Source organism: Passer montanus, unplaced genomic scaffold, assembly GCF_014805655.1.
Source record: "Passer montanus isolate IOZ18808 unplaced genomic scaffold, ASM1480565v1 scaffold15, whole genome shotgun sequence".
Lineage (NCBI taxonomy): Eukaryota > Metazoa > Chordata > Aves > Passeriformes > Passeridae > Passer > Passer montanus.
The window spans coordinates 5,596,172-5,623,922 of NW_024362051.1; the positions used below are offsets into that span (position 1 = coordinate 5,596,172).

Sequence of the window (27,751 nt, forward strand, 5' to 3'; positions counted from 1 at the left end):
GGGGGGGTGGGTGGGGGGGTGGAAGCACCGCCACCATTATCCGTCCCCGCTCCGAAAGTCGCTTCCCCGCCTCCCTGCCGGAGCCGGAGCCCGGGCGGCGGCGGGGCGCGGAGCGCCGGAGGAAGTGCGGGGTGAAAAAGAAAGAGAAACAGGCGGGCAGGGCTCGCCCGGCCGCGGCGGAGCGGCCATCTCGGCTGGGAGCGGGACCGCATCCATGGAGTTACCGGGCGGGCGCTCCTAAGGAGGGCCCGGGCGGCGCGGCCCTGGCAATGACACCGGATTGAGCCGCCGAGGGGGCTCTCCCGGCCGGGGACTGCGGGAGCATCCCCCGCCCCCGCCTCCTCCCGCCTGTCACCCCAGAGACCGGCGCAACTCCGGGCGGACACTCCTGGCCAAGGTAAAGGCTCGGCGGGGTGGCGGCGGGAGCGGGCTGGGTTTGCAGCGGATGGTTATTTTGCAGCTCCCCCTGCTTTTGCTGTATACATGTCTTTTTATTTTTTTATTATTTATTTTTTTCCCCTCCCTCCCCCGGCTGCCGGGCGGGGGATGTGCACCATTCCCGGGGCGGATGGCGCACGGTGGTCACTCTCCTTTGGAAGTGCGGGAGAGGGAGGCGGCGGGGACGTAAACAAGAACTTTTCAAGGCTCGGCTCGCCGCTTCGCCCCTTTATTCCCCGAATTAATGACTGCGGCAGCGGCCCCGCGCCCTGCCCTGCCCGCCGGGAGAGGAGGGGACGCCCCGGCGCCCCGCGGGCTCGGGCGGGCAGCGGGCTCGGNCCCCCCTTCCCTCCCTCCCTCCTCACCGCGGGGCTTTCCCCGCCGCCTTCCCCCGCCGCACCGCGCCGCTCGGTCCCGGGGCTGCCGGAGGCTCCGCCGCTCCCCCCACGGCGTCGCCCGCGCTCGGAAATGTGAAACATCCCGCGGCCCCCCGCGCCGATGTCCCCCCCCAGGGCCGCCCCTCCTTCTCTCCCCGGCCACCTGCCCCATCCCCGGGCGCCCTCCGCATCCTTGGGGCAGCCGGCGCCGCTCCTGCCCCTTGCCCACCTGCCGAGCCCCGGCCCGGGCAGGGCGCGGGGCTGGGAGCGGCCCCGGCGGCCCCGGCTGCCCCGGCCCAGCCCCTAGCAGCCAGCTGGAAGTTGGGAAGCGCTGTAAAGGCGGGAGGCTGCTGGATTGTCAGCCTCGGTCGCAATGAGGGGAAAATACATTTCTCTCTCTCTCTCCGTACCTATACGTTTTGAGCGCTTTTTGAGCGGGAAGAGAAGGATGGCATGGCGTTCACAGGGAAAATTCTCAGTGCCTTTCTCAGCCCCCACAGTGAAAATTGTTTTGAAGGGTTGAAGCCAGCACCCTCCGACCGCTTGGACAGTTCTAAGAGGAGGTTTTGCTTGGGGGGAATAAAACCAATTATCTGATCTCAGCCTTCTCCCCAGGGGTAAGGAGTCCAGCTTTTAGGAATGGTGTTTGACCTTTAAGCATTTATTGGCTACTGGGGTTAAAATAAGCTTGAGATAGGAGTAAAAATAGCTTGCAGAAAGGTTAAATCGAAGGTTAAATTTGTTTTTCTTAAGAAAATTGAGGCTGATGTTCAAATATGTAGGCTTGGAGCAAAGGATGGAGGGTGCACATTAGGGGGTCTGTAGGCAAGGAGATGCAATTCCTTTAAAGTATTGACTGCTCTCAATGGTGTTTGACACCCAAGTTCTGAAAGTTGGTGGGTGGATGGTCCTTCAGACCAGGTCTGGTCTTCACCTTTCTGTGGGTTTTCATCTTTCACAAAGATTGGAGTATCTGTATCTCCTGTTGATTTCCTCTGAGTTTTTGATGCTCAAGAGACCTGCAGGATGGGGCAGCTGGCTGTGGGCGTGGAGCTGTGCCTGGTGTCCCTTCTCATGCCCTGTGTCGCTGCCTGCACCTTCCCCCAGGAAGGCAGGGGTGGCCCCAGTGCCCTCAGTAACCTTTCTGATTACCTGTGCTCTGTCTGGGCTTGCTAAAGAAAAAATAGATAATTATAAGGTAACGAGTCAGAAGTGGCAAGTAAAGTTATAAACGTGAGTAGTAAAGAAAAAAAAAGCCCCTTGTAGGTGTGGAGAAAGGCAAAGCACAGGAAGTAAACGAGGGCTTGTTTTGTTTTAAATTGAAATGAGATTAAATTTTGCCCTGGGGAGCCAAGACAGCAGCGTTGGTATGGAGGAGAGGAGGGATGGCTTGCTCCTCACCTGGGCACCTGAGCTTTTGCTGGAAAGCTGGGGCTGGCAGCAGCCTGTAGAGGAGGCGAGGGACAGACGAGCCCCGGCAGGCAGGGGCAGGCTCCTGCCCAGAAAATGGTTGGTGTAGGTACCAGGATCCTGCTCTTTAGCGTTCACACTTTGCAGGGTTCCCGGGGAGATGAGGAAAAGCGTCTCCCAGCTCTAGGGGCTGAGCACCACGATTTGCTGCGGGTCTTGCTGGCCCTGCTGCTGTGCATCCTTTGGTCCAAAAGTTTGCCCTGTTACTACGAAATTGGGGCTGTGCAAATTTGGGGGATGCTGCTGCTCTCTCAGAGCCTCCTGTAGCAGCGCTTGGCTCCAGAATTTGTTCATGGGAAAAGGCAATGGGACGAGGACAACCCTCCCACGGTGTACTGACTGGGATGTTCCAGCCCTCCACCCTTTTTATTACACTTTCTAACAACTGGCTGGTGTTCCTAGACAGAGGGAAAGGCGCGTTAGAGGCGGAGGGGATGCGTCGGGAGCAGCCCCGGGGCTCGGTGCGGCCGGGCGCAGGTGCCGGGGCGGCTCCGGGACGGGGTCCCCGGCGCGGGGTCGGTGGCCGGAGCCGTGTGCGTGCCGCTGGGGGCACTATGTTCTGTTTGTGTTCCTATTTCTGGGCTGGAAGAACAAACAGGGAAGTGGTTTTTCTGCAGTCTCATTGCAGCTCACAAACAGAGCACATCATTGAGCCGGTGTTGCTCACAGCGTCAGAGGTGACGGCGCGGGGACCGAGCGCGGCGCATCCCTCAGCCTGCGGGGACGCTGGGAGGAGGTGATGACCAAATACTTTCCTTTTTTTTTTTTCTTTTTCTTTTTTTCTTATTTTTTTTCTGCAACTTATGCAGGTTTCTGTGCCTGTTCCCTGTGGAAGTGGGGAGCAAAGGCATGTATGGATTTCTCTATTTGCTTGCCACGAATCAGAATGGTTCGTTCTTGGAAACAGTGGAAACAGCCTCTGCACAGGGTGCTGGGATGCCACTAAAAATCTCCAGATCGCACGTGGAGTTGATGTGCAGAAGAGTTTGCAGGGAGCTGGGAAACATCAGGGGGCTCTCCAGAGCACAGGGCTGGTGGAGGGGTCTGCAGAGAAAGATCTCTGTGCTAGCTGAAGCTGGATGAGGCATTTCGGTTTAGTGTGGATGGCAGCGGGTGCCTGTCCCTGGCAGCGTGCCCAGCTGAGCTCAGGGTCTGGGCACAGGCATCTCTGTGTGCCAGCAGTAGTTGCCTTCACCTCTCCCAGGTTGCATGGGCTGGGCAAAATTACATTCCCATGAGCTCCTCTCCAGCCTTCCCCTGCTGTGAGGCAGGACCAGCCAGCCTGAGGCCATCATCCCCATTTTAACACCAATGGTGCTAATTTGTCCAAGGACATAGTGATTTACATTTGTTTAGGCTGATGAAGGGCCATCATCTTCTAGGTTTAGCATTTATCTGCCTTTCTCAGCTTTGAACAAAGGCAATGCTAAACATGTGTTGGTTTGCAAGCAGTTCAGTTTTTGGTTTCCAGGCATTAGCCAGGGCTATGCCTGTGGATTTGAGTTGCAGACACTTCAGGGGGATGTTCATTTGTTTATAAAAGAAACCCACATCTGTTTCTGTTTGAATTTTTTAAGCAAGCCTACATAGAAACCTTTCACTTGGTTTCTGGCTCTGTAAAAACTAGATTTTGGGCCAAGTTTGACCTAACAGTGACCTTTTCAAAGTATTACAAATTTTTTTGGTATTTGTTATGACTTTATTAATGATGCCATGTGGGGAATGGGTCAGTTAAAGGTGAAATTAACTTCTAATGTAAACAAAAGATTAATTTTGGAGCAGAGACGATATTTTGTGGGGACTTAAGTTGCTCAGTAGTTCACCAACTGAATTGCTCCTGAGAGCTTTTGGGAGCTGGAGCTCCAGCCCTGGGAGGGATGTGGGCAGCGAGCCCTCCCCACCCCCAGCCACCCCCTGCGGGTGCCAAAAGGGTGGTGGGAGCTCAGCCACCATCAGACTTTATAACTCTGGGATACAGATGGGGAAATGGCCCAATTACCCTTCTACAGTAAATTCCTCTCTTAAGTGCCATGCGGTTTACTACTGTTTGGCTGCTCGAGATGAGTCCCTCAGAAAGCAGTATCTTCTTAGCACGGTCTGCAGTGTAACAATTTTCTAGAATGTCCTGGTTTTGGCCAGAACTTTTGCTCCTTTCAGGCACACAGTGTGCCATGCCCTGCCCAGCCTTTCAGTGCTGCTGTTCAGAGATGTCTGCACTTTGCTCAAGCCAGAATTTCATTCACAAATTTAATGCAGTTTGGTTTGGAGGATGCTGTCTTGCATCCTGCCAAACAGTGGCAAAATGATTTACTGAAGTACAGACGCTATTTTTACCTGCAATGTGAGCCACTTCTGTATGTGAATATCAATTCATCTTGTTACGTAGTGAGTGTGTTAATTCTGTAGGCAGCTGTGGGACAGCAGCAGGATGCAGGCACCAAGTTCAGTGAGAGGGATGATCAGTGCATCTCCTCATACGTATCAGCCAAAACCAGTGCCAGCCTCCTGCTACCTGAGCATTGATTGCAAACCTTTTTCCCTGCCTTGGAAGGAGAGTGATGTCAGTGATGCTGCCTTGCTGTAAAAGCAAAGATGGGAAACCTGGGAAATCTCACTGGCTATCAGTAGCATTCCTTTGCTTCACCTCAGGTGTTCTTTTCCCTCCTCTTGGCTTTGGTTTATTTAATCTCTGTGATTAGGAACTCCAGAATCAATAAAAGCCTTGCTCTTTGTGCTCCAAATGTCTGTTTGTCACTTCAGACCAGTAGGAACCAGTTTAGAAGGTTGAGGTAGGATTTTCACTAAAAGTAAGTCAGCTGCAGTTAGAGCTATCTTCTATTTCATTTCCCCCAAGCAAAATCTAATGGCTATTTGGAACAAGGCTGGTTTAATAACATCTGTTTCCCCTTGAATCACCAGGGGAAAAGTATTGATATTGCCATATTCTTAGGGAGTGTTTTAAGTCACATTTTGACAGGGCAATGCCTTACCACAACACTGATAGTTTAAATGTTTAGGATATTTTGTAGTATTTTCCTTTATAACGCTGTGATAGCACATATATTGTAAAATACAGCTATTACAAGGTTTTTATATGCTTATGTGGAACATTTCCTGATGTTTGGGGGGAAATGCCATGCTCTAGCTTACTATCCCAGTCTGTGTGCTGCTTGTACCTGCTGCAACCAAACCACACAAACCCAGTGTTTCATTATCATTCCCACTTATCATTTGTGGAAGCAATAGTGGGTATAACATTTGAACGCATTCAGACTCTTCGAAAATATCTCAGAAAGTACTAGGAAGATTTCAGTGAGGTTAAGACTGTTTCCTGTGGATGTATTTTGACAACTGTCCAACTGTTGGATAGTTGTCTGGTCCACAGGTAGCCCTTTCCATCCAGAGCTGCCCAAGCCCTCTGTTGGGAGCCACGTTGATCAACCACCAGCCACAATGGTAAAATTTGGATTTTCAGAAGTTAAAGTACCTTTCTTCTTTTTTTTTCCTGAAGCACCTACTTTAAGTTCCGGGTGCTTGGCTCCCAAGGGACGAGTTCAGGAGAAGCTGCTGATTTCGGGCACTCCTGTGGCTTGTTCAAAGTCTCAAAGCAAATCAGCTGAGCTTGAAAGGGGTCTCCTCATCAGTGCAGTGGTACCTGCTGCTGTGACTGCAGCTCTGAGGGGATGGAGCAGTCAGGGCAGCTGAGCAGAAGCCACTCACCCACCCCTGGGAGCTCTGGTGCCAGCTCCGGGCAGTGCACAGTGATGGGAGGTGCTTCCTGTGTGACAGATACTCCCGAGGTATTAAAAGAAGTAGATAGGGCTGAATGGGAAGATGAGTCAGAGGGTAAAACCCCAGGCTTGTGGTACACAGGGGTTCTCTTCAGCTCCGGGATGCTTGTACTTCCCCCTGCAGACATACCGAGAGTGTGCAGTTTCCATTCTTCTGTCTTCACTCTTCGCTTTGCAGCTGGGACAGGTGGTTCCCAGAACATCTTTTCTCCCATCCAACAGCACCGTGGTCTCTTGAGGGCATCCTCTGGTCCTGTTGGAGCTTCCTCCCTTGGCAGTGCTCTTGCAGAGGATGAGACATTTGGATGCAAATCCTGCACTGACAAATTTCCATGCAAACTGAGTGATCCAGATGCACCCACTGTAACTACTGGGGGTGGGAAGAGATGGTAGAAAGACAATTAAAGTTTTTTTTAAAAATCCATGAGAATTGTTTTCTTGCATTTTTTTTCAGCCTCTGGGTAGTTGTCTGTCCTGAGGATCAGGACTGACTGGTGCTGGGGTAGGAGGGTGTGCAGATACTGAGATAGCAGTGCTTTGGTGCTGAGATGAGTTTTGTGGACATGAAGTGTAATGTTCCATTTCTTTTGTTACAGATGGAAGAAAAACGACGCAAGTACTCCATCAGCAGTGATAACTCGGACACCACTGACAGTAAGACCTTTAATTCAAAGCTTTGAACAAGATTCACCTCCAGCAGTCAAAATGCTTGAATAATTACTTTACAAAGAGTGGAGGAAACTGCATCTACTGGGAAGTGTGCACAATGAATAGTGTGCAGGGCTGGGTTTGTCAGAAGTGCAGCAGCAAGCTGATATCAATTTATTTAAACACTTGGCTGTGGCTCCTCTTAACTGATGAGAGTGTCTCCCTCGTGTGAGGAGTCTGGGCGAGGAGAGCTGCTGATTGCAGATCTGCTAACGAAGCAGCAAACACCCTTTGTAGATGAGTTGTCCTTTCCTGTGAGCTACAGCCTGAGACTAGTTTGCTCTTGATTTTGGTTGTACCAGGGGAAAGGGAAGTTTTTACTGGAGTCAGAGTAAAACTGGAGCCGCATTGTTCCCTTCTTGCAAACTGAAGAGTGATGCGGGAAAAGGGATAAGGCTCAAGCCAGCAAAACCTGCAAGCCCACGCTTGCTTTTCAGCATCTACCTCACTTCATCCTCATTCAGGAAGGCACAGAAGCATGTGTTCAACAATAAACATGTGCAAATGTGCTGAATTTTGGCTATAAATACAGCACTCTCCTCTCCCACTTATTCCAGGGTTTCACCCGCTGCAGACATACCGCAGTGCCTCGGTGTTCAGTACCCTCAAGGCACCAGCCTAATCCCTTGTCTGGACTCTGGAGTTTCTTACTAGTTGCTCTTGGTTTCTTACAAATGTCACAGTAATTTCATCTGGGCCGTGCTGGGAATTTGCTCTCCACACTTTACAGGATCTGGCTGCTGGATATCCGAGAACGAAAGGGACTTTACTAAAGACACTAAACTTCTGGGCTTTTTCCTAACAGGATGATGGAGAGATTACAGGGGGTTATGGAAAGGCTGATCTTGCTGGGTTTGGCTGCTGTTCCCACAGCTTTAGCCAAAAATACTGTCAGTGTGAGTGGAGTTTGCACCACGGGAACCTGCTGTTGGCTGCCAGCGGGGACCCCCATCCTGCTGGAGCCCAGGGGGCCTGGGGGCTGAGCTGTGCCTACAGAAAGTGTTTCAGGCTCTGTCAACACCCTTGCTTCTCGTAAAATGAAACATCTCTATCTCAGAAAAGGGTTTGTTTTGGAAGCCTTGCTCCAAACTTCCCGTCTCCTAATCCCCAGATGCTCAAAGGCTTACGGAGCCGAGCTGTGCTCGCTGGCTTCGCTGCCTTTCGGGGGTAAGGCATCTTTAATCATGGTATTAAACAACATGGCCTTATCTCTGTGGGGCTTGGATATTTATGCTGCAGGTGATATCTAAGCTTTTGACAAATGCTCTCCTGCAGGATAGTTGTAAACAGAGTGGTGACCTTCTTTTTCATGCCTCTGCCAGGAAAGGGTAGTTGTGGTGTGTTTTCCAAGCCTGTATAGCTGTAGCATCACATTTTAGCTTGAGAAGAGGGGGCAAGGTGGAAATTAGTGCTGATCTCTCTATGAAAGCTGTGAGCTGCTGCTGCTGCACTCCTTGGAGCAGCTTGGTGAGTAAAGCAGTGTGTCCATGGAGCTGCAGTATAGGATGTCTGCTCTGGGCTTTGTCTACACAGTCCTGTTGTGTTCTGAGGTGTTATAATAAAGGATTTGATTTGTATGGAACCCTCTTTAATAACACCTGGCCTGCAACTTCAAAAAACAAGCTGTCTTTTGGGAACAGGTGATGCCCCCACATTTGGCCTTCATTTTGTGAAGTACAAGAAAGTGCACTGCAAGTAAAGAATGCAGGTCGAGCTGGTGCCTCTTCCCTGCCAGGAAAAGTAAGCATGTGAAATTTACCTGGGCTCAGCTACCTGAGCTGGTGGAAGAACAGTTTCCCACTGCAGTGGTACCACAGCCTATCCCTGAGTAAGCTCAGCTCCTGGCTCCACAGTGTTTGGATGTTGCTTATGTACACAGTAGTGTTTCCTCCTATTTAGCCCTCCAAGGATAATATCAGTGTTAAATAGGCCTATTGGTAGTTATTTTGTTGCAACCTGACAGAAACATTTTTATATACTGGAATATGGAGGGGTCCTCCTATACAGAAGACTGAACTGTCATCATTATTATAGCATGAAATTCCAATAATCAGTTGTTATTTATTATTAACAAATACAGTCTTAGATTTAAGTGATAATGATACAGATGGGTTGGAAATAAAGATCAGTAGTATGTGGTTCCATCACATTTCAGGCTTTAGCTACCCTTCCCTTTCAGGGGTGGCAGCAGTGGTGATGATATTGTACAAAAAAAAAAGTCATGTGAAGGTGTTATTCCATCTGAGTGCTGACCCAAAGTGTTGGCTGAGGCTGGAGCAGTGGGCTGGTGAGGTCAGGAAAAGCTTTGGCTCTTCCCCAGGTAACCTGTCTCTGTTGCCTTGTTGCAGGTCACACCACATCCACCTCCAGATGCTCTAAAATTCCGAATACCAAATCCCCCTGGTCACGGCAGAAGGAGAAGAAGCCCTCTGAGGTACGTGGGCTTTTAGGCTTTTCCCAAAGGAGAGTTTCCCATGGGATTGCACTTGCCCAGAAGAGGAAACCAGCGTGCCCATGGCTTCTGTGGCAGTGGGTGCCAGGACAGGGTACCCTCGAGGAGGCAGAGCCCGTGCTGCAGAGCCACCACTCCCAACAGCTGTGTCAGCCCCAGCTCCCCGGGGAGGCAGCTGATGGGGACACACAGTGAGCATCTCCGCTGAGGGCTGGGGGTCCTTGTGCCCCAACCCACCAGTGGGGGTCCTTGTGCCCACTCCATCCTTGCTGAGGCAAGAGCAGTGAAGTGTGATGGGACTGGGAGGTCCCACAGTGCTGGGGTGGCTGCATGCCAAGATTCCCTGGTTTGGGTGCCCTCCTGGGTGCCCTGTTTTTATCGGCACAGGTCACAGCCCTGGTGGCAGGGGAGGGTGGTGTGGTGACTCCTCCCCAAGTGGGAGGCGTGGAGAGCTGTGAAATGAGAGAAGCACAGCTGAGTTGCAGGTTGTGCTGTGTTGGTTTCCCCCTGTCACGGGGCTCGGGGACAGAGCTGAGGCCATCAGTGTGACCTTGCTGCAGGGTTTCCCTCGCTGGTGTGGGCAGTGCTGCCATCCTGGGCTCACTGCCCACTTCACCTGCTGGCTCTGGAGGGCACGGGCTGGGCCTTGGGTGGGAGGAGCTGTTTGTCCCAGGACTGTTGGAAGGGGTGGTGCTGTGTCCTGTTTTCCTTTTGTGCCTGGGATACATTTCCACTGGCCATGGAAACTATACCAGGCATGAGCTGCTGTTGTAGCAACCGCGGTGTTTGGCAGTGGTCATCTTCATTTCAGCAGCAGCGCGAGCAAAGCCAGAGGGACATTGTTCTCACATTCCCTTCCCTCTGGACTGGGGTCTGGAGTCAAACAGTGCTAAGTTTAGCAGCAGATGAAGCTGGCATGGCTCATGTGAACTCCCCATTTCACCTCTCCTGACGCTGTGGCCTGGTGAGCACAAACCTCTGTGACATCCTCCTTTTGCATCAAGCTGAGTAGAGATTTTGAGGTTTTCCTGTGGTCACTGCCTGAATTACAGCTGCACTTGGTTCTTGCTGCTCTGATAGGTTTACATTGTAATATCTGTGTTGGCAAAGGACACAGACTGAAAGAGTTGAAGTTATTTGTGCCTTGGATAAAGAGAGGGACTGGAAAGCTGCTACTACCAGCTGAGTTAGTTGGAAATAGTCCAGAGAGCAAGAACCAGGGGTGCAGATGTCACTGGCTGCTAACAAGGCTGTTGGAAAATTGAATATTAGCACTGGTAAAGTTGGGTTTTGGTTATAGATGTGTCTCTCAGTGTAGGTGTGGGGGAGATTTCTGTGAGCTGAATCCTCCTTTGGAAAGTGAAGCATTTGGGGCATCTCCTCCTGTGGCACTGTTACCCCTCTCTGAAATGACTGCCCATCCCTGTGCCTGATGTGTCCATAAAGGCCTTGGGTGAGCCCTTTAGGTGCTGTCAGGAGTCCCTGCCACAGAGATGCCTCATGTTAGATGTGAGAAGATGTGACTCATGTCACAACAGCGTCATAGGTGCCACCCTGCTGCTGCTCAGTAAAATACTTCTCCAAGAGTTGGGACATCTTTCTGCCTCACTGGTGCAGAGACATTTTTGTCTTTAATAGGAGTTAGTTTAATCAGCCATCTAGGATTTTACCTGGCTGCTACTGAATATAAGTCCAAGATTCCAAGTGAAAATGCTTCTGGACTTGATGAAGTGTGGTAAGAGCTGGATCCAAGTTGCTGCTCTGCAACAGCTAGAGTGAAAACTAGATATTAGTCCATGGCACCTGGGGAGACATCAGATGCCTGCAGAGGGCTCCTCCCTCTGCTTTCTGATCCATTATCCCCTGAGGAGGGCTCTCAATGAAATGTAGCTGTGGAACAGATAAAGTGGAGCAAAAGCTGAGCAGTGGCCAGCTCAGCAGCAGTTGGGACAGAAAGTGAACCTCTGTGGCTTATGTGAACTGAGACTCTAGGGGAATTTGGGGAGGCCATGTGTGATTACTCAAGCTGGAGTTTGGCCAGGATGCTCAGGCTCACAAACCATCTTTTACAGAAGCCTGGTGGGCACACGAGCAGATGGAGCAGTGCAGATCTCAGCTGTGCTCCCCTCACTGTGCATTGCCCCTGCCTTGCTGGTGTGCAGGTCTGCTGGAAACCAGCACCAGCTGGAACTCAGGGGTCAGGACATTGTTGGAGGTGGATAGAGTATCACCCCAAGACTTGCAGCAGTGCAGGGAGATGGTTTGGAGATCACTCCAGTATGAATTTCCTCTCCAACAGCATCTTCTAAACCTTTCCATCAGTGACCCAGCTTCTGCTCTTCCTGTGAGCACCCATGAGTGTGTCTGGTCCAAGCACTGTGGGGTTTGGCACATCCTCCCAGGAGCCCTGGGGGATTTCAGGCATAGACTGTGACAGGCATCATGTCCTGTTGGAGCAAGTACTGAGAAACCTAAAACAACAAACTACACCGCTATCAAACTACTTCACATGAAATAGTGAATCACCTTTTCTTTTGTCCGTCCTGCTGAGGATGGATGTTGATCTCATCATCCCTGACAGATGGAAACCACAGGATAATAATAGGGAGAGAAGGATGAGTGCATTAGCAGGGATATTGAACCCCCAGCCATTTTGGGTGGACACATCTTTTCAAACCATAACTCAGGCTCCAGATTTACACATTGTAGCTTTGTCAAGAGCTGCAGTGGGTGCAGGTGTCTCCTGAGGGATGGCCATGCTGGAGGATGGGCTGGGGAAATGGCATTCGTGTGTGTATGGACCCACCAACCTGTCCTACCCTTCTCCAAGTCCATGTCCCCACTTCTCTGGGAGCTGCTGTCCCAGAGACACAGGCATTCCTCCTGACAACCCGGGCAGCAGATAAATCAAAAGCATTAGTGTTACATAGTTATTACTCAGGTCAGGGGGTGATGTTTATTATGAAAGACTCTGTGAGAAGGGATTAACTATACACATTAAAAACCATCGGATACAAGGCATCTGGAAAAACAAGCTTCTTAACATGGAAAAGTACTGAGCTGTTTGTAAACATCCGCAAAGGGGCCATTGCCAGGGAGGGTGATTATATTTATCTGTGCCTGTCACGGGGCTCTGCCCGGGCTCTTTCCTGACTGTCCCAGGCACCAGGCCTCTCTCTTGGCTCTCTCCCTCGCAGAGGTGACAGTTGTCCTTCCCTGCCCCTTGCCTGGGCAGCAGAGCCTTCAAGGCTAAAGCCTGATGCTGGTGGTGCCCTGGGCATGGCTCTGCTGCTCTGCTCTGCCTGAAGGCAGAGGATGAACCTGGGCAGCTGCCAGCAGCTTCGTGCATCTGCAGTGATAGCAGTACCAATCTGGTGATTTTAATTAATCTCATTAGTGCTCGTTTGTCTCTTAACTTGTCTGCAAATGGAGCGTGGTGGCTGGTACCCATCTCCCCGGGTTCCTGCAAGGAGCTGCTGGTGGTGCTCCCCACCCTGGGAGCTGGAAGGAGGGGATGCTCGCTCAGGTTATCCCTGCCATGGAGCTGAATCTGCAGCAGGGAGTAACACATGCCTGAAGCAGGGATTTCTGCTTCTGTTAGTGGCACATCAGTGCACTCCTGCCCCCGGCTGTAGAGCTGCTGGGGATGTGAGCACGAGCCTCGCTGGTTTGACTGCAGCCTTCAAGCCTCTCTCCTGTTCCTGACAGGGAACAGTTGTCAGTGTCTAAGGAGAGACTCTAAGAACAAGGCAAGTGTGTAGTGATAGTCTCTGGTTCTATCTGCCAGCTCCCAGCCATCAGCAGCCCAGGGACTCCCTCGGATGCTGCCTCTGAGTCACTGCCTTAGCTGCTGTGTTAGTCATTACCTCCAGAGCTGTTTGAGATCCACAGTGCTCACCTGCACTGCTGGAATATATTTTGGAGGGACAAAAGCCTGCTTTTTTGTGCAGAACACCTGCTGCCAGCCCTGCAGCCGTCCTTTCTCAGCTGAAGAGCCCTGAGCAGTCTGGGCTGTGCTGAGCAGGTGCTGCTCATCCCACAGGACATCCTCTCTGCCCTTCTCCCTCGCTCCAGACCTTCGGGAGGAGAGGGGGCTGCAGCTGCAGGCAGTGCTCAGGATGAAGGGGAAACCACAAATTTATACAATTTACATTATTTTCTGCCTGCCTTGTTTAGATATTACTTCCGTGTTTTGAAAGGCGCCTTTTTATATCTCTTTACAAGGATTTAACTCTTTTCCCTTCTAAAAAGTAGTTGTTACTGCATTGGATCATGGTTTTTTTCCTCCTGCATTGGGTATATAATGACCCAGTGCAGTGTGAATTTAGTTCCTGTACTCTGCTCTGCTTGGAGAAGAGCTTTAATGGATGTGGCCAAGCAAGACTGGACATGCTTTTATGGGGCTGGATGGGGAGAAAATCCCTCTCTGTTGAAAGGTTTGACTGCAGTTTGGCTTTGTCAGTTTTCCCTTGCCAGCATGGGGATAGCAGATTAAAACCATTGTCTTCTGAATGCTGAGAAGGGCTGGACAAAAATGCTTCTTGTTCCTATTTTGAGTTCTGTTGTTCATTGAATCTTTAACATCCAGCATTTCAAGAGGAAACAAGACTAGATGAAGAGATAGGAGGCTGGCTCCCCAAATGGACATGGGAGTTCAGGATTTCTTCCCCCACAGGCAGATAATATCTCCTTGCAAACACACTTCTGGCATTGCCGCATTTCAAAACCTTGCTACCGAGTATCAACTCTCTTCTCATTTTGGAAAGGGTTGGAAAAATGTGATAGAACAGCAGGGATGTAGGACTGGAGGTGCAGAGGGGAGTGGGGTGGGGCAGCCGGGGCTGTACTGACAGAGGTGCCATCTCAAGCTGATATCAAGACAGTTTGTACAACCAAAACCTATTCTCAGGGCTCCCATTGTTCCCGTTGTTTTCCCTTTCTCTAAAAATCCTTGTGACTCATGAGCTATAACAAACAATTTTATGCTTGAGAGAGTGAAGGGCTAAGAGAGCTGGCTGGCAGTGAGGGGGGAGTCCTGCTCATGAGGCAGCTGGAGACTTCCCTGGTCCCAGTGTGGATGGAGGAAGGTGGTTGTGGCTGGGGCTGTGCAGGAGTTGCTGCCAGGACTGCAGTCAGGGAGGGAAAAAGGAGTGTTGAGCCAAAGCCTGAAGAAAGCCTGTTATCTCAATGTCAGAAGCAGTCCCACTCCCTGCCTGCAGTGACCTGCTTGGGAGCAGTGCTCGGAGCACCCACCACCCCTGCCTGCCGTGGAGGGGTCATCACTGTGACATTCCACATGGCTGCTGGGGGTGAGGCACCAGGGGGGATTACAGTTCTGCTGGGTGCTGGAGGGAGTGAATTCAAAGGTGAGATCTCGGATGCAGGCTGTGGCCATCCCTTCTCAGCTCTCCTGCCCACCCTCTCCCTGGTGAGCGCTGTTTTCTGCACTCACTTCATTTTGGGCTTCTCTTACGTTGTGTACTGCTTTGCAGTGTGGAGTGCTTTGGAGAGAATTCTTTTTGCTAAAACTTTTTAGGGACAGATGTTATTGTGTATTTAAAAAATGGCATCCCATCCTGGGATTTGAAGGAGGAGGGACTGAGCTTATTCCTCTGCCCCAAGAGCAAGGTCTGAACGCTCCCAAGTCAGCTGGGCACAGATGCAGGGGAAGCCGTGTAACACAATTCCTGCCAGCTCAGGAAGCCTGGTGTGCAGCCTGGTGTGCAGGGACCCAGCCTGCTGGAGCCCATCTGTGTTGGGCTGAGCTGCCTGGTCCCTCTGGAGCTGTTTTCTCCCGGGCTGGCTTGCAGCAGGCGCCTGGAGCCGGGCGGCCGTGCCGGGGGATGCCGAGGCCGTGCCGGGCGCGCTCGGCTGCGCCGGATCCGGCACAGCAGTCCCCGGGCTGGCTGCTGCTTTAAAAGCTAATTAAACCCAGTGCTAGACGAGTGTTTCTTTTCATTTCGATTTAAAGCCCAAAACAGATCCGGCTCTTTGGCTCTCGCCCAGCAGCTGGTTTCGTACCAGAGGAAAGTCGTTCCCGCGGGATCAGAGGTTGGTGTTTCGGGTGGGTTGTTTGGGGCAAAGGGGGCATTTGGCAGGCTCAGACCTGCAGTCACTGGAAAAGCCAAGTCCTTGACAGAGCACATGGAGTGGGAGCTGAATGGCAGGGAGATTGCTGGCCACTTCATTAAGGGGTTTGTGAGTGAATCACAGAGCCTAGAAATGGATGTGAGAATTGCATGGAAAGGTGGTGGAGAGGCTTTCAGAGGGGCTGGGTGGTGATGAGGCAGAGAAGGAGGAGAGTGCTGGAAAGCAGCACAGCCTGGGAGTCCTTAGCCAAGGGAGGGATGGGGACCAGCATTTCTGATGCCTCATGGCATGTCCATCGTCCTTCTGTTGTGGTGAGGCACTGTGTGCCTTGGCATCTCCCAGGGTATGTGTTTTTCTCTGAGGTTGTGCAGCTGTTGGACAAATTGATGCTGGTCCGTGGAGAGCTCCCAGAGATGCCTCACAGGTGTCACAGGGAGAGGATGCAGGGCTGTGTTCAGGGGGAGAAGCAGCAGATCCTCACCAAGGTGGAGCAGCTGATGTAAAAGGTGCCAGGGGCTCAAGGAGGAGCCAAATCCAGCCCCTGCCTTGCAGGTTTCTGCCATACCTGCAGGAGCATCCTTCCAATGCAAGGCTGGATCCAAGTGACACATTGGGATGGGAACATCAGAGGATGTTACATTTAATTAGCTCAGGGTTTGTTCGGGTTTTTTTTTTGATACATAAAGGCAACACAGCTTTTGCTTCAAAATAGCAAATGACAGAAATTACAAAAGTACTGATGTATTGTTGGGGAGCACCATGGCTGTGGTGTCCCTGTGACTTCTCATGTTACTGGACTGCCAGGACTTGCTCTGCTGGTGTGTCAGTGCAACACCACAAACTGGTGGGCAGCAAGGATGGGGAGGTCCTAGGGGTAGCCCAGGTTTGCCTGGCCTGTGAGATACAAGGGAGATTAAGGTTTTTCCCACGTTCCTTTGTTTGCCTGGAGTCTGAGACTGCATAACCACACCGACCTGGTGTGGACTCCATGTCCATTTCTTTTGGAAATATGAAGGAAAAAACATCTTGGGATTTTGAAATTTCATGTTCTTTTCCCCCATCTTTAAAGCTGACAGTAACAAAGGGAGAGGCTGGCCCTGGGCACTGCTGTGATGCATCTCTGAGCATCACTAAACCTCTGTGAGGTTCCTGAGCAAGCAGAGGTAATAAAGGAACGGCTTGGTTTGGCCTTTCCCATTGCTGGCAGATCGATAGGCAATAACTGAGATCCCATTCAGGGCTGAAAGGGAAGGACAGAGCCTGGCCAGGGCTGTGGTGGTGCAGGGCAGCAGACAATCTGTCAGCTCCCACGGCCGGGGAGAAACAGTAAACACTCCTATTGAGGGAAAATTGCTTGTTTTCTGGTACCCAACTTTCTCTTCATCGCCAGGTCCTCGGTTCATCAGTGCCCAATTTATCCTTTATTTGGTTTTCATAAATAATTCAGAAGAGTTTGAGTAGAATAATTGAGTCTTTTCCCAACCCTAATCCCAGACAATTCAAAACAAAAAGACATTTAGATTACAATTTCAGCGTATTAGCTGTTGGGAGATTTCCAGACAACTGATCTGCTTTCCTTTACAATTTCTGTGCTGTTCTATCATTTCTAAAGTGTTCTGCTTTGATAGTTAATAATTTGAGCATATCCAGTCCTTCATGAAAAGACAGAGGCGTCGCTGTGATAAAGTGCGGGCGCGCGTGCTGCCGTCGGATGGGTGAGCTTATCTGTTTTCCAAGAAGGACTAAATAAATGAAGTAGTGAGATTGCAAATCCAGCCTGCGATGTGCCTTATCTTCAGGGAAATAGATACAATCGTGCTTATTTGGCTTAAAATTAAAACTAAGCTTCTCTTCTGATGCGAGCTGAAAGGCCAGAAGGGATGAATTTGGGGAAGACTTAATGCAGGAAACCACGGGCTTGGGATCTGCATCTTGCAGAGGGGAGAAATTATACCAAGGGCTGGTCCCATTGCTGTGCAGGCTCCTCCAGCTCCCTTTTCATCAGTAGGAGGAGGGTGATGGGCCAGGATTTTGACACTGTTCCATGGATGCCCTGGTGTTAACCAAAGAGACAGGGCTTGTCACCTCACTGCTGTCACCTGGTGCTGACCTAGCAAAAGAAAGTGGTGATTCTTGCTTGGGGTAAGGGTCTGGGAAGGTCACAGCTGCTGTGAGTGCCCAGAGGCCTCAGGGCAGGGTGATGACATGGCTGGACCCTCCCAATGTTGTCATGCAAAGGGCAGTCCCATGGTCTCCACTGCTCTGGAGCTGGCTGCTGGGTCTGTGCACTGAGGTGGGAGCAGGAGCATGCTGCCATCCTGCCCTGCACTGCCAGCACTGCCCTGAGCAGCTTCCTGGCTGAACTGGGTGTATTTGCCTGCATGAAAGAAGAGTGCAATGCTCCTGCACCCCACAGCATCAAAGGAGGTGCCCTCAGGAGGCACCTGAGCTGGCATTGAGGGAGGAGGGTACTCACACGTCAGCAGGATCCAGTCCACGTCATTCAGAAAATCTTTTGGGAGCCCTGCACCTTTGGAAACCATTCCTGCTTGTCCTTGCCCATAGATCCCTAGGGCATGTGTCTTCAAAACAGTATTTTCTGTAACAGGATTGTGCTGTTGCCAGAGGAAGGTTAGATTGAATATTAGGAAGAAGTTTTTCACTGAAAGGGTGGTTAAGCACTGCCACAGGCTGCCAGGGCAGTGGTGGAATCACCATCCCTGGAGGGAATTAAAAAGATGTGGATGTGGCTCTTGGGGACATGGTTTGGTGCTGAGCTTGGCAGTGCTGGGCTGACAGTTGGACTTGATGATCTTGTAGGGCTTTTTTAAATGATTCTGTGCTTCAGTGATTGTATGGTGCTGGTGGCCAGAGCAGGGGGGTGGCACTGACCCCCATGGTGGCCTCAGCCCCGTGTGGTTCAGGCACAGGGGAGCATTCATCCACCCAAGCCAAGAGCTCTGAGGCGTGAGGGATTGCTCAGGTTTGTGCTGCCCTCATTGGAGCTGGGCTCTGAGACTGGGTTAAGGAGATGCTGTTGACCCAGGCTGTGACCTGTCAGCACAGGGCTGTCAGGAGCAGGGTGCATTTCTACCTTTTGTTGTAGAAAACACTCTACAGTGGGATTCCTGTGCTCGTTTGGATCACAGACCCACACTGCTGGAGGGACTGTGATATCTCACATATCCCTTCTCATGTTTAATTAATGCCTCTCTTAATATTTTTTTTAATTTCCCACACTGGCAGTGTGTTAAAAGGTTACTGTGGTGTTTGTAAGCATGTGTTAACACAGAGAGGCTTAAAGGACCCTGATCTTTCCCAAACTGAGCTGACTGTAATATATAGGCTGTTAATTATGTTTATTGAAGGGTGTGCCAAGACTGTGTCTGACCAGCTCAAATCAGGTTTATATGGACATAGTTAAAAATGTCTCCAAACAGCTGCATCAGGAGGAGAGTACAGTGAAATTCAGAGGTCCCAACATAGCAAAGGTTGTTTATATATTGTATTGAACTCTAATTGGGTTAGCAGCTGAGGCTCTGAGGATTAAACAAACTGACCTAAATACTGGTCTCAGTGGTCTTACTTAATGTCTAGTTTCCTGCATTTCAGTCGATTTGGGTTCCCAAATACTCTCCAAAGTGTGTTATCTTTGTGTCAAAAAATGTAAAACTATACTGTGTTATTTCTTGTGATTCTGACAAAGCAATTCTCATTTGGAGAACAGACTGTGAAGAGATTAAACAATATCCAAAGAAAACACCTGATCCATCCCAGCCTTGTGGAAGGAATGCAGAAGTACCAGGGATGGAGCGAGATGGTGTCCAGGCAGGATTGCTGGCACTGGCAGTTATTATTCCAGCTAATAGCAGATGGTAGAGAGGAGAAATCATCCATTTTCATTTACAATTTATTTTTGTGCTGCAAGAGGCAGGATTGCTCGAGTCATTGCTGTCAGGCAGCCCTCTGGAAGGAAAACCTTACTTACCGTGAGGGATATTTTTAGAATGAGATTCTCATCCTTGTATATTGGGAGAAGATGCTGCAGGGCCACGAGTGAGATGGAAAATGAGCCCATTCACTCACTGAAGGACTGGAGGATTTTCCTGCAGGAGGGGACCAGTGTTGATCTCACAAGGGGTTTATTGAGTCAGGAGAAATCTGTGTTTGTGGATATGTAAGCAGCACCTCGATCACATTTTAGCTGGATAATTTCTGTCTTAAGCTTTTGTCTGTCCCTGCTCAGGACAATGAGGTGATGTGATGGAGACATGGAGGTGCTTGGGGCAGTGAAGTGACCTGAAGGGGACACAGAGGTGCTCAGGATGGTGAAGTGACGTGAGGAGGATGTGAAGGTGCTTGGGACAAAGTGGCTCTGTGTTTCCCACATCTTTATTCAAGACAAGAACGACATTTTCTTGTGGCCTGTGAAGGCCAAATGTGGAGAAGCCCATTTGCTGTACATCCCTTGACATTTGGAGATTTGTGTGTTTGTGCTGAAACCATCAATCCCCTGAGATAAAGCAGCCTGTTTCTTCAGTTAAAAACTAATTTTTGGTCTGCATCTTGTCCAAGCTCACACCCTGTGGCTGGATTTCCTGACTGCCCAGTGTGGGGGCCTTGAAGGGGTTGCAGCTGCAGGGCTTGGGCTCTTGGCACTGCCTGGCTGGAGGGGAGTCCCTGCCTGTTGCCATGTTCTCCTACCCAAAACCTCCAGAGGAACATGTCCCTGCCATGTTCTCCTGCCCAAAACCTCCAGGAGAACATGTCCCTGCCATGTTCTCCTGCCCAAAACCTCCAGAGGAACATGTCCCTGCCATGTTCTCCTGCCCAAAACCTCCAGAGGAACATGTCCCTGCCATGTTCTCCTGCCCAAAACCTCCAGAGGAACATGTCCCTGCCATGTTCTCCTGCCCAAAACCTCCAGAGGAACATGTCCCTGCCATGTTCTCCTGCCCAAGACTTGCCCTGCAGGGGCTTAATTTGACACGCTGAAGTTGGTGATGCAGACACCCCCTGTGCAGCCCCTGGGGGCAGTTTCCCAAGGACTCCTCCCTGGGCAGGAGTGCCCCAGCCTGTCTGGGCTCTGCACTCAGGCTGGGCTTTCTCCCGGTGCAGGTTTTCCGGACGGATCTGATAACAGCCATGAAGATCCCTGACTCCTTCCAGCTGAGTCCTGACGAGTACTACGTTCTGGCTGATCCTTGGAGGCAGGAGTGGGAGAAGGGTGTCCAGGTGCCAGCAAGTGCCGAGGCCATCCCTGAACCTGTGGTCAGGTAAGTGAGTGGGGTCTCCTCCATCTGCTTCTGTCCATGGGGAACCTGGTCCTGGTTGGGGACCTGGTCCTGTGCCTGGTCCCCTCTGCCTTGGTGGTGTGCACACCATCTGGGAGAGCACACAGAGGTGATGCTCGGGATCCTGGCCTTGCACAGGGATGCACGGGGACCTCCCACCACATCCTCAAAAATCCCTCTCATGTGCGTGGCTTTTTTTGGGCAGTGGCCAGCTGGGACAGCTCCTTGTTTGCTCTTGGTCAGGAAATTTTAAAAAAGATCTGATAAAATCGAAGGAGCAATAAAAAAATAACAACAGCAAACCACGCAGAATGCCAGCCTCTGCCTGGCTGCTTGATGCTTCTCTGCCTAGGAGCACGTGGTTGTACCACTGGTATTTCACGGCAGGGGAGCAGGAGTTGGCCCTTAAATTAAAAACTTCCCTCTTTACCATGTTTGTGCAGATTGGAGACGTGCTGGGCATGCTGAGATTCAGGGCTTGGGAAAAGGAGCCCAGCAAACACAGAAGCATCTCCCAAGACCTTGTAGAGAAGACGTCTGTCAGCAGAGATCGGGGGCTCATTAGCTATTTTAAAATAGGGAACTGAGTTTTAAAATAGACACTTAAACAGCTGCTCAGGCGAGATGGAAACATGGGGGAGCTGCTACTCCCTTGACGTGTGTGGGGGATTATCCCAGGGCAGTGGCCAAAGCTGTGGGGGAAACGTTGGTGCTGCCAGTGGGGGGAATGGAAAAGCTGGGAAGGGACCCCTGAACCTGCAGGGTTGGATCTGAAAACTTGCAGGATCAGACCCCAAACTCCCCACAGGGTTTACAGGAGCTTTGCATCTCTGGTGTGTTCCCTTTGTGACGTGTGGCACTGTGTGTGCATCCTGCAGGAACACTGGTGCAGCGTCGTGCCAGGGCGATGCTGGGGCTGCTCGTGGCACTGGGGTGGCTGCTGGGGGATGTGTTTTGCCAAGGGATTTGGGCACAGAGCAAAGGCTGGTGGAGGCTCCGCTTGTCCCACAGCAACAGCAGCTGCTGCTGCTGCAGCTGCCGACCCCGCTGCTGAAATAAACTTTTGTGTACGCTCCCCTTCCTCCCCCGGGGAAAACAGAGAAAGAAATGAAACTTTAATGAGTCTGAACACATCAAAAGGGAAGTTGTAAAGGGGGCTGTTGAGTTGATTTAATCCTTGGGAAAAAAAAAAAAAAAACGCAACCAAAAAAAAAGAGAAGGGAAAAAAAAAAGCCTGTGTGTGAAATATCTTTTTTTAGTTGTCTTTGATAGCTAACCGCAGTCTGGCCTCGCCAGTGCTCTGCTCCCCAGCTGAGGGCTCGTGCCGGGGCTATTTCCAGCTGAAAAGTGATAGCTTGGCACTGCCTGGGCTGGCAGTGCCCATGTAGAGCCAGGAGTGCTGCTTCTCAGCAGTGGGATTTGGCATCCCACACCTCACAGCCAGGGCCTTCTGGGGTGCAGGACAGGCTGGAAATGAGCCTCTCTTCTTGTTTCCAAGCCCTTGGGTTTGGGCGTCCTGGAGCAGCTCTCCCAGGAGTTTTCATGCATGGTTATTCCTAGAGTGATGCCTGGACCAGGTCATTCCCTCCCAGGGCCCCATCCCACTCTGTCCTGCTCTGGCACCCCCAGCACTGTGATGGTGGTGGTGTCCCCCTTTGGTTTCTGGAGGGGACATCCTGGTGCTGCCCACTCACCTTGAGTGTGAAGTTTCACTTCCAGTGTCAGTTTTTCTTCCAGTGTTATCCTCTGAAGAATTTCCTAATTCTTGAGATTATTTTACTGGTTTGATTATTCTCAGAATTGGCACTTTTCCATAATCCTTGAGGAATTGCCTCCTGAAATAGTTCCAGCTCTTTCCAGCTGAAATTCAGTACCTCAACGTTGTTTTGAGTTCAAGCCTTGCTCCACAAAGAGTTTGTTTTATTTTTAAAGCAGCAGATTTTAGAAAGAAATTCTTCCAGTAAGGGTGGTGAGGTGCTGGCAGAGGTTGCCCAGAGAAGCTGTGGCTGCATCTCTGGAAGAATGGCCAGGCTAGACAGGGCTTTGAGCAGCGTGGTCTAGGGGAAGGTGTCTCTACCCATGGCAGGGTATTGGAGCTTGATGACCCCTTTAAAGTCCTTTGTAAGTCTGTAATTCTGAAATCTGACCCATTCTCTGTGACCTCTCAGATACTCATTGCTGACTCCATCACTCCCAGCTAATCCCAGGTGGATTTCTGCAGCCCCTTGAGTTTGTGTCACACCCTTGCTCATCCCAGGCTGCTCCTGGGCTGCTTGGGGATTGTGCTGCTTGCCCACAGCCTCAGCTTCCTCTTCTTTCTTCTCCTGTTCTCTGCCTTGCACTGTGTCTCAGTTGCCTGAAGTGTTTCTCTTTGCTGGCTGGACAGCAAGCATGGCCTGGAGGGCTTTGTCCTGGGATAGATGCCTGTTTGGAATATTTTGCCTTCCCCAATGTGATGGGAGTGAAATTAAGAGCTCATTTTACAGCAGTGTTAATGGTTGCACCTGGTTTGTAGCCGTGATGCACTCCCAGGGGGACAGGCAGTGACACTGCCAGGTTTTTTTTAATCAGGACAGAATGCACACCAGAAGGCATAGCAGAGATGGTGTGCTGCTGCTGAGCAGCTCTCCCTCCCAAAGCATCCCTGCCCTCAAGGTGTTCCCTCTTGGGCCACTGATGTGAGAATGGGAGGTGGAAAGGGCAGTGTTGGACTGCCAGGGACAGTGCAGACTGCAGTAATTTGCTGTCTCCAGGGTTAGACAACTTCTTCTTGCATCTTGCTCTGTTTTGGAGAAATGTCAAATGTTTTTTCACAAGAGATGACTCTATTTCGTCTGCCTTACGAGAGCAGCCTTAAAAGGCCTTGTAGTTCCATTTACCTCCCCTGTTTAATTGCTTAGATTCACCCCAGTCTCCCTCCCAGGAGCAGCCACCTTGCTGGTCCTGCCTGAGCTGCTGCTTTTGCCCCCCACCCTGTGGCTGCAGCCCCATGGTGTCAGCATCACTTTTCTCCTTTGCCTCCAAATTTTCCTTTTTCCCTACTCAAAAACTTTCATCTAAACCAAACATCCTCTCTGTGTTGGGTATGGACAATCCAAATTCCTTTAATCTGCTGTAAAAAGTCCCAGCATTGATGTTTTTTGTGGACTGGAAATGTGGAGCCCAGTGGCTGATGCTCTTCCTCGCTGTCAGCGCTCTGCTTTCCCCCATCTCAGAGGTGTAACAGAGCATCCTGCCCTTAGGGGGGGATGCCTGTGCTAATCCAGTCCTGATGTTGTCACTTCTGACAGCCACTTCCATGTGAAACTCCTAGAGGGAGTTGGGGAGGCTGGAGAGAAGACACCAGAGCCCTGGGAGCTGGCGAGCAGACAAGCACTGCCTGCAAAGTAATAGCCAGCCCATGGTGCTGCTGCTCAGGAGCTGGCTCCTGAGCCATGGGCAGCCAGCAGATTGTGCCATGGGGCCTGTGGGAGCTGCTTCCTGCTCCAGAGATGGAGCTCGTTGTCCTAAAGGTGCTGTGCATGGAGCAGAGATGGAGCTCGTTGTCCTAAAGGTGCTGTGCATGGAGCAGAGATGGAGCTCATTGCCCTAAAGGTGCTGTGCATGGAGCAGAGATGGAGCTCATTGTCCTAAAGGTGCTGTGAGCTGGAGCAGAGATGGAGCTCGTTGTCCTAAAGGTGCTGTGCATGGAGCAGAGATGGAGCTCATTGTCCTAAAGGTGCCACGCACAGAGCCACTGCTGCTCTTTTCATCTCCTGCCTGGCTGCGTGGAAACTGGCTCTAGGTTTTGTGCCTCCAAAGCTGAAAATGAGATTTTTAAAACATTTTGTTTTACTGGAGCTGTAAAATGTCAAAAGCTGGGGTAGAGGCAGAAGACAAGAGCTGTATTTTAAGGAATGCTTTCTCCAGAAAGCAGCTGTCTCAAAATGCTTCCATTAAGAGCCACCTTAAACTCGAGGGTCCTTTCTAGGTTAGCACAAATTGCAGTGCAGTTGTGAGGAAAGCAGGGAAGGAAGAGGTGCAGCATATCTTGGCTTGTTGTCCCAGGAGGATGCTGCTGGCAGCCACCTGGATGCCAGGGTCATCAGAGGCAGCACAGGAGATCAGCTGTTTCCTCTCCACGATCGCTTCTGGCTCAGGCTATTCAAAAGGGTTTTATTTGAACCTGAGATTTTATTGGCCTGAGAATTGCCCTGAGCTTGAAGGGCCCCTGTGTGGAGATAAAAGCCACTCCAGTCAGATGGGAGCTATCAGAGGAATGAGTAGGCAGGGCAGCCTTCCCTTCCAACAGGCAGGCTGGCATCCCCTGCCCTTGTGTGTCCTGGTCATCCACCTGCAGCGTGGGTGGTGGTGGCATTCCTGTGTTATCCTGTGTTCCACCTCTGCTAGAGCCCACAGTGGAAGGATCTCCACTGGCTTTCTTGGACCAGAGCTGAGCCTTACAGCCCCTGTGTGAACTCTGCAGTTATTTCACAGTTGTGTAAACAGAGGCACAGAGATTTCCAGCATGAGGAGATCCAGATACAAGGTCCCAGTCTGCTGTCGGTGCAGTTGGGTGTTGGAGGCATAGTTGGCTCATCTCAGTACAGCTTCAGGATTAAACAGGGTAAAGTAAGGGTAAGAGTTATCAGCAGTTTGGGAGCATCAGGGCTTTGGGTACCTCTCCTGCTGTAAATGGGAAGATGTTTCAGATGAGTTTGATGATGTATTCCCAGAGTCACACCATAATAAACCCCAAAGAACATGGACTTTGCTGGTTGATATGGGTGCTTGTAGAAGGCTGTGAAGCCATTTTTGGGCAATGGATGTGCCAGGGACCTGGGCTTGTCCCTTCCTACTGGTGGCGATGCTGGCAGTGTGTTGAGCTTGCACAGTGCAGCATCACTTCGTAAAGCAGCGGCACCTACGTGAGATTTTATGCACCTGTGCAGGTTTTATTTCCTCCTTTATTTAATGATTTAATGTTCTTGGCATGTGGCTCCTTCCCCAGGCTGACAGGGATGCAAGCAGGCTCTCAAGGTGGCTCTTGGATCTCGCATTAAGCCACATTAGTATGTGCTGTAGATTCTGTTTCCTGTGAATTTGCACACAGCGGGAGGACGAGCAGGAAGGCTGCTTCTTGCTGGCAGGCTTCCCAGATATTCTTGGCATTGCAGATCTATACTTGCATCGTCGCTGTGGCCCTGTTTTAACAGAAAACAGAGAGTGCTGTGGTAACAGGAAGGCACAGCCCCGGCGATAGCAGCTCGGCGATGGCGGCGGCACCGTCTGCCATGTCGGCACGGTGGCCGTGTCCCCGTCCTGCCCTGCTCCCTCGGTCCCCTCTGCCCTTCTCTAATGGCCACACACACAGGTCAGGCAGCTCCTGGCTGTGCTCACGGGAGCAGATCCAGCTGGTGCAGGGCTGGATCGTGGTGGTGTGGCAGTGCCCAGTCCGTGTTCATCTCCCCCGGGCTGTGTTGTTCTTTGCTGCACTCCCATCAGGAGTTGCCCCCACGTCTCCAGGAGTTCCAGCAGCTCTTTCCAAGGGTATGTATTGCTGGCAGGTTGTGGTTTTGTGATGCCAGTGTCATTGGCAGAGGAGGCACACGGAGCAGGTCTGTCTGTGGGAAGCAGTGCTGGAGATGAGTGTACTGAGGCGGGGAGAGGAATGAACTGGTGCACCAGTAGTGGGTGTAGGGCTGGGACACATCCCTGCCCCCATCTTGCAGTGAAGTGACACTGCAGCTCCTCACAGGGCTGGGTGCTGCATCCAGAGCACGCAGCAAAGGGAGAAAATCCCTCCAGGAGCAGTCTGTGCTGCAATGGGGAGCCTGGTAGCCTGAGGAAAGGTGGCCAGGCTGGCCTGGCAGCAGGGTGGCACAATGCAGATGTCACAGCTATGCCTGCACGTCACCTCTCCGTGTCCCCTGGGAGTGCTGGCTGGCAGCCAGGCTGTATCCCTGCAGCTCCCAGCCCGGGGAGGGCTTCCCGAGGCTGCGTTCTCAGAGTGTACTCGATGATCCAGCACACTTTGTTCTGAGTGGTGAGATTGGACTTCCTTTCCTCGCTCGGCGACGCAGGCTGGCTGTTGACTCATCAGCTGCTTCCCTTGGGCTTTGCTGCAGAAGGGGCAGGCAGGATTCTGCAGCAGTTTGAGTAGCTTTTGGAGCACAGCTTTTTTTCTTTTCACATAATCCTTTTTTTTTCTGTTTTTTTTTTTTTCCTTCCCTCCAGCTCATCATGAAAAATGTGTGACTTCGGAGCTTGCAGATGGCATGCTGGCGATTTTACAAAGGGCTATTTCTTGGGTTGGTTATCCCCGTTCTGTGGCTGCCTGCCCTTAAACATGACTGGGTTCTGGTATGCTCCAGAAATACATGTACACTTCCCTCAGAGACTGTGCTCTGATCAAAAGAAATGAAAATCCCAATTGCCCTAGGCCTAAATGTTTTGATCACAAGCCCTGGGCTATGTGTGGGGAAAGGAAGGCTCCCTGCCTGCCTGTTCCTGGGGACCCCCACAGTGACAACTGGCTGTGGTGAGGATGGGCTGGCCAGTGGCACTGATCCAGGACTGCAAAATAATCCTGGTGATGTAACATCCGTGAGTTTGGTCTCCAGCTCTGCCACTGGGAAAGGGAGGTTTCCAGTCAGATCTGCTCAGGCAGCCCTTGTCCCTCTAGGCAGTGGGGAGGGATGGCACTGTGCACAGGATGGTCTGTCCTGCCAGTGCTTCAGCTACCTGCTTTAGGATGGGATGAATCACGCCCAGGGCAGCAGAGGGTCTGGGCCATGCAGGAGGAGGCACTGGTGCTGCAGGAGGTGGCACTGGTGCTGCAGGACATGGCACTGGTGCTGCAGGAGGTGGTACTGGTGCTGCAGGAGGTGGCACTGGTGCTGCAGGAGGTTGTTGGCTCCTGCCCAGTGGCTGTGAGTGCTTTGCAAAGGAGTGAGTGTGATTTACTCTGCCTGTTACTTGTCATCATTTCTGGTTTACTCTCTGCTTGACAAGTTCTTGTGTGGGCTTTCAGCAAGTCCTCACCTTTATTAGTTTGCTATGGGAAACGTGTTAATCCAGCCTGTTCTTACCTCATTCTGAGCCACTTGGACTTTTATTTTGAATGTTTGCTAATCTTCCCAGTGGATGCCT

General features: G+C 51.2%; 1 protein-coding gene across 6 annotated transcripts in view; it reads left to right on the forward strand.

Annotated features, from left to right (window-relative positions):
• The window catches only part of JADE2 (jade family PHD finger 2), a 70,516-nt gene that overhangs the window by 452 nt on the left and 42,313 nt on the right, over nucleotides 1-27,751 (forward strand). For 2 of the 6 annotated variants that reach the window (XM_039701751.1, XM_039701746.1), the window contains exons 1-4: nucleotides 7-397; nucleotides 6,673-6,730; nucleotides 9,133-9,218; nucleotides 20,445-20,602. In XM_039701751.1, coding sequence (XP_039557685.1) covers nucleotides 6,673-6,730; nucleotides 9,133-9,218; nucleotides 20,445-20,602 — 302 coding nt within the window. In that variant the 5' untranslated portion in view covers nucleotides 7-397. Of the gene's footprint in view, nucleotides 1-6; nucleotides 398-2,902; nucleotides 3,022-6,672; nucleotides 6,731-9,132; nucleotides 9,219-20,444; nucleotides 20,603-27,751 lie in introns of those variants that run through there. The other 4 variants (XM_039701747.1, XM_039701748.1, XM_039701745.1 and 1 more) reach the window with 4 other exon arrangements.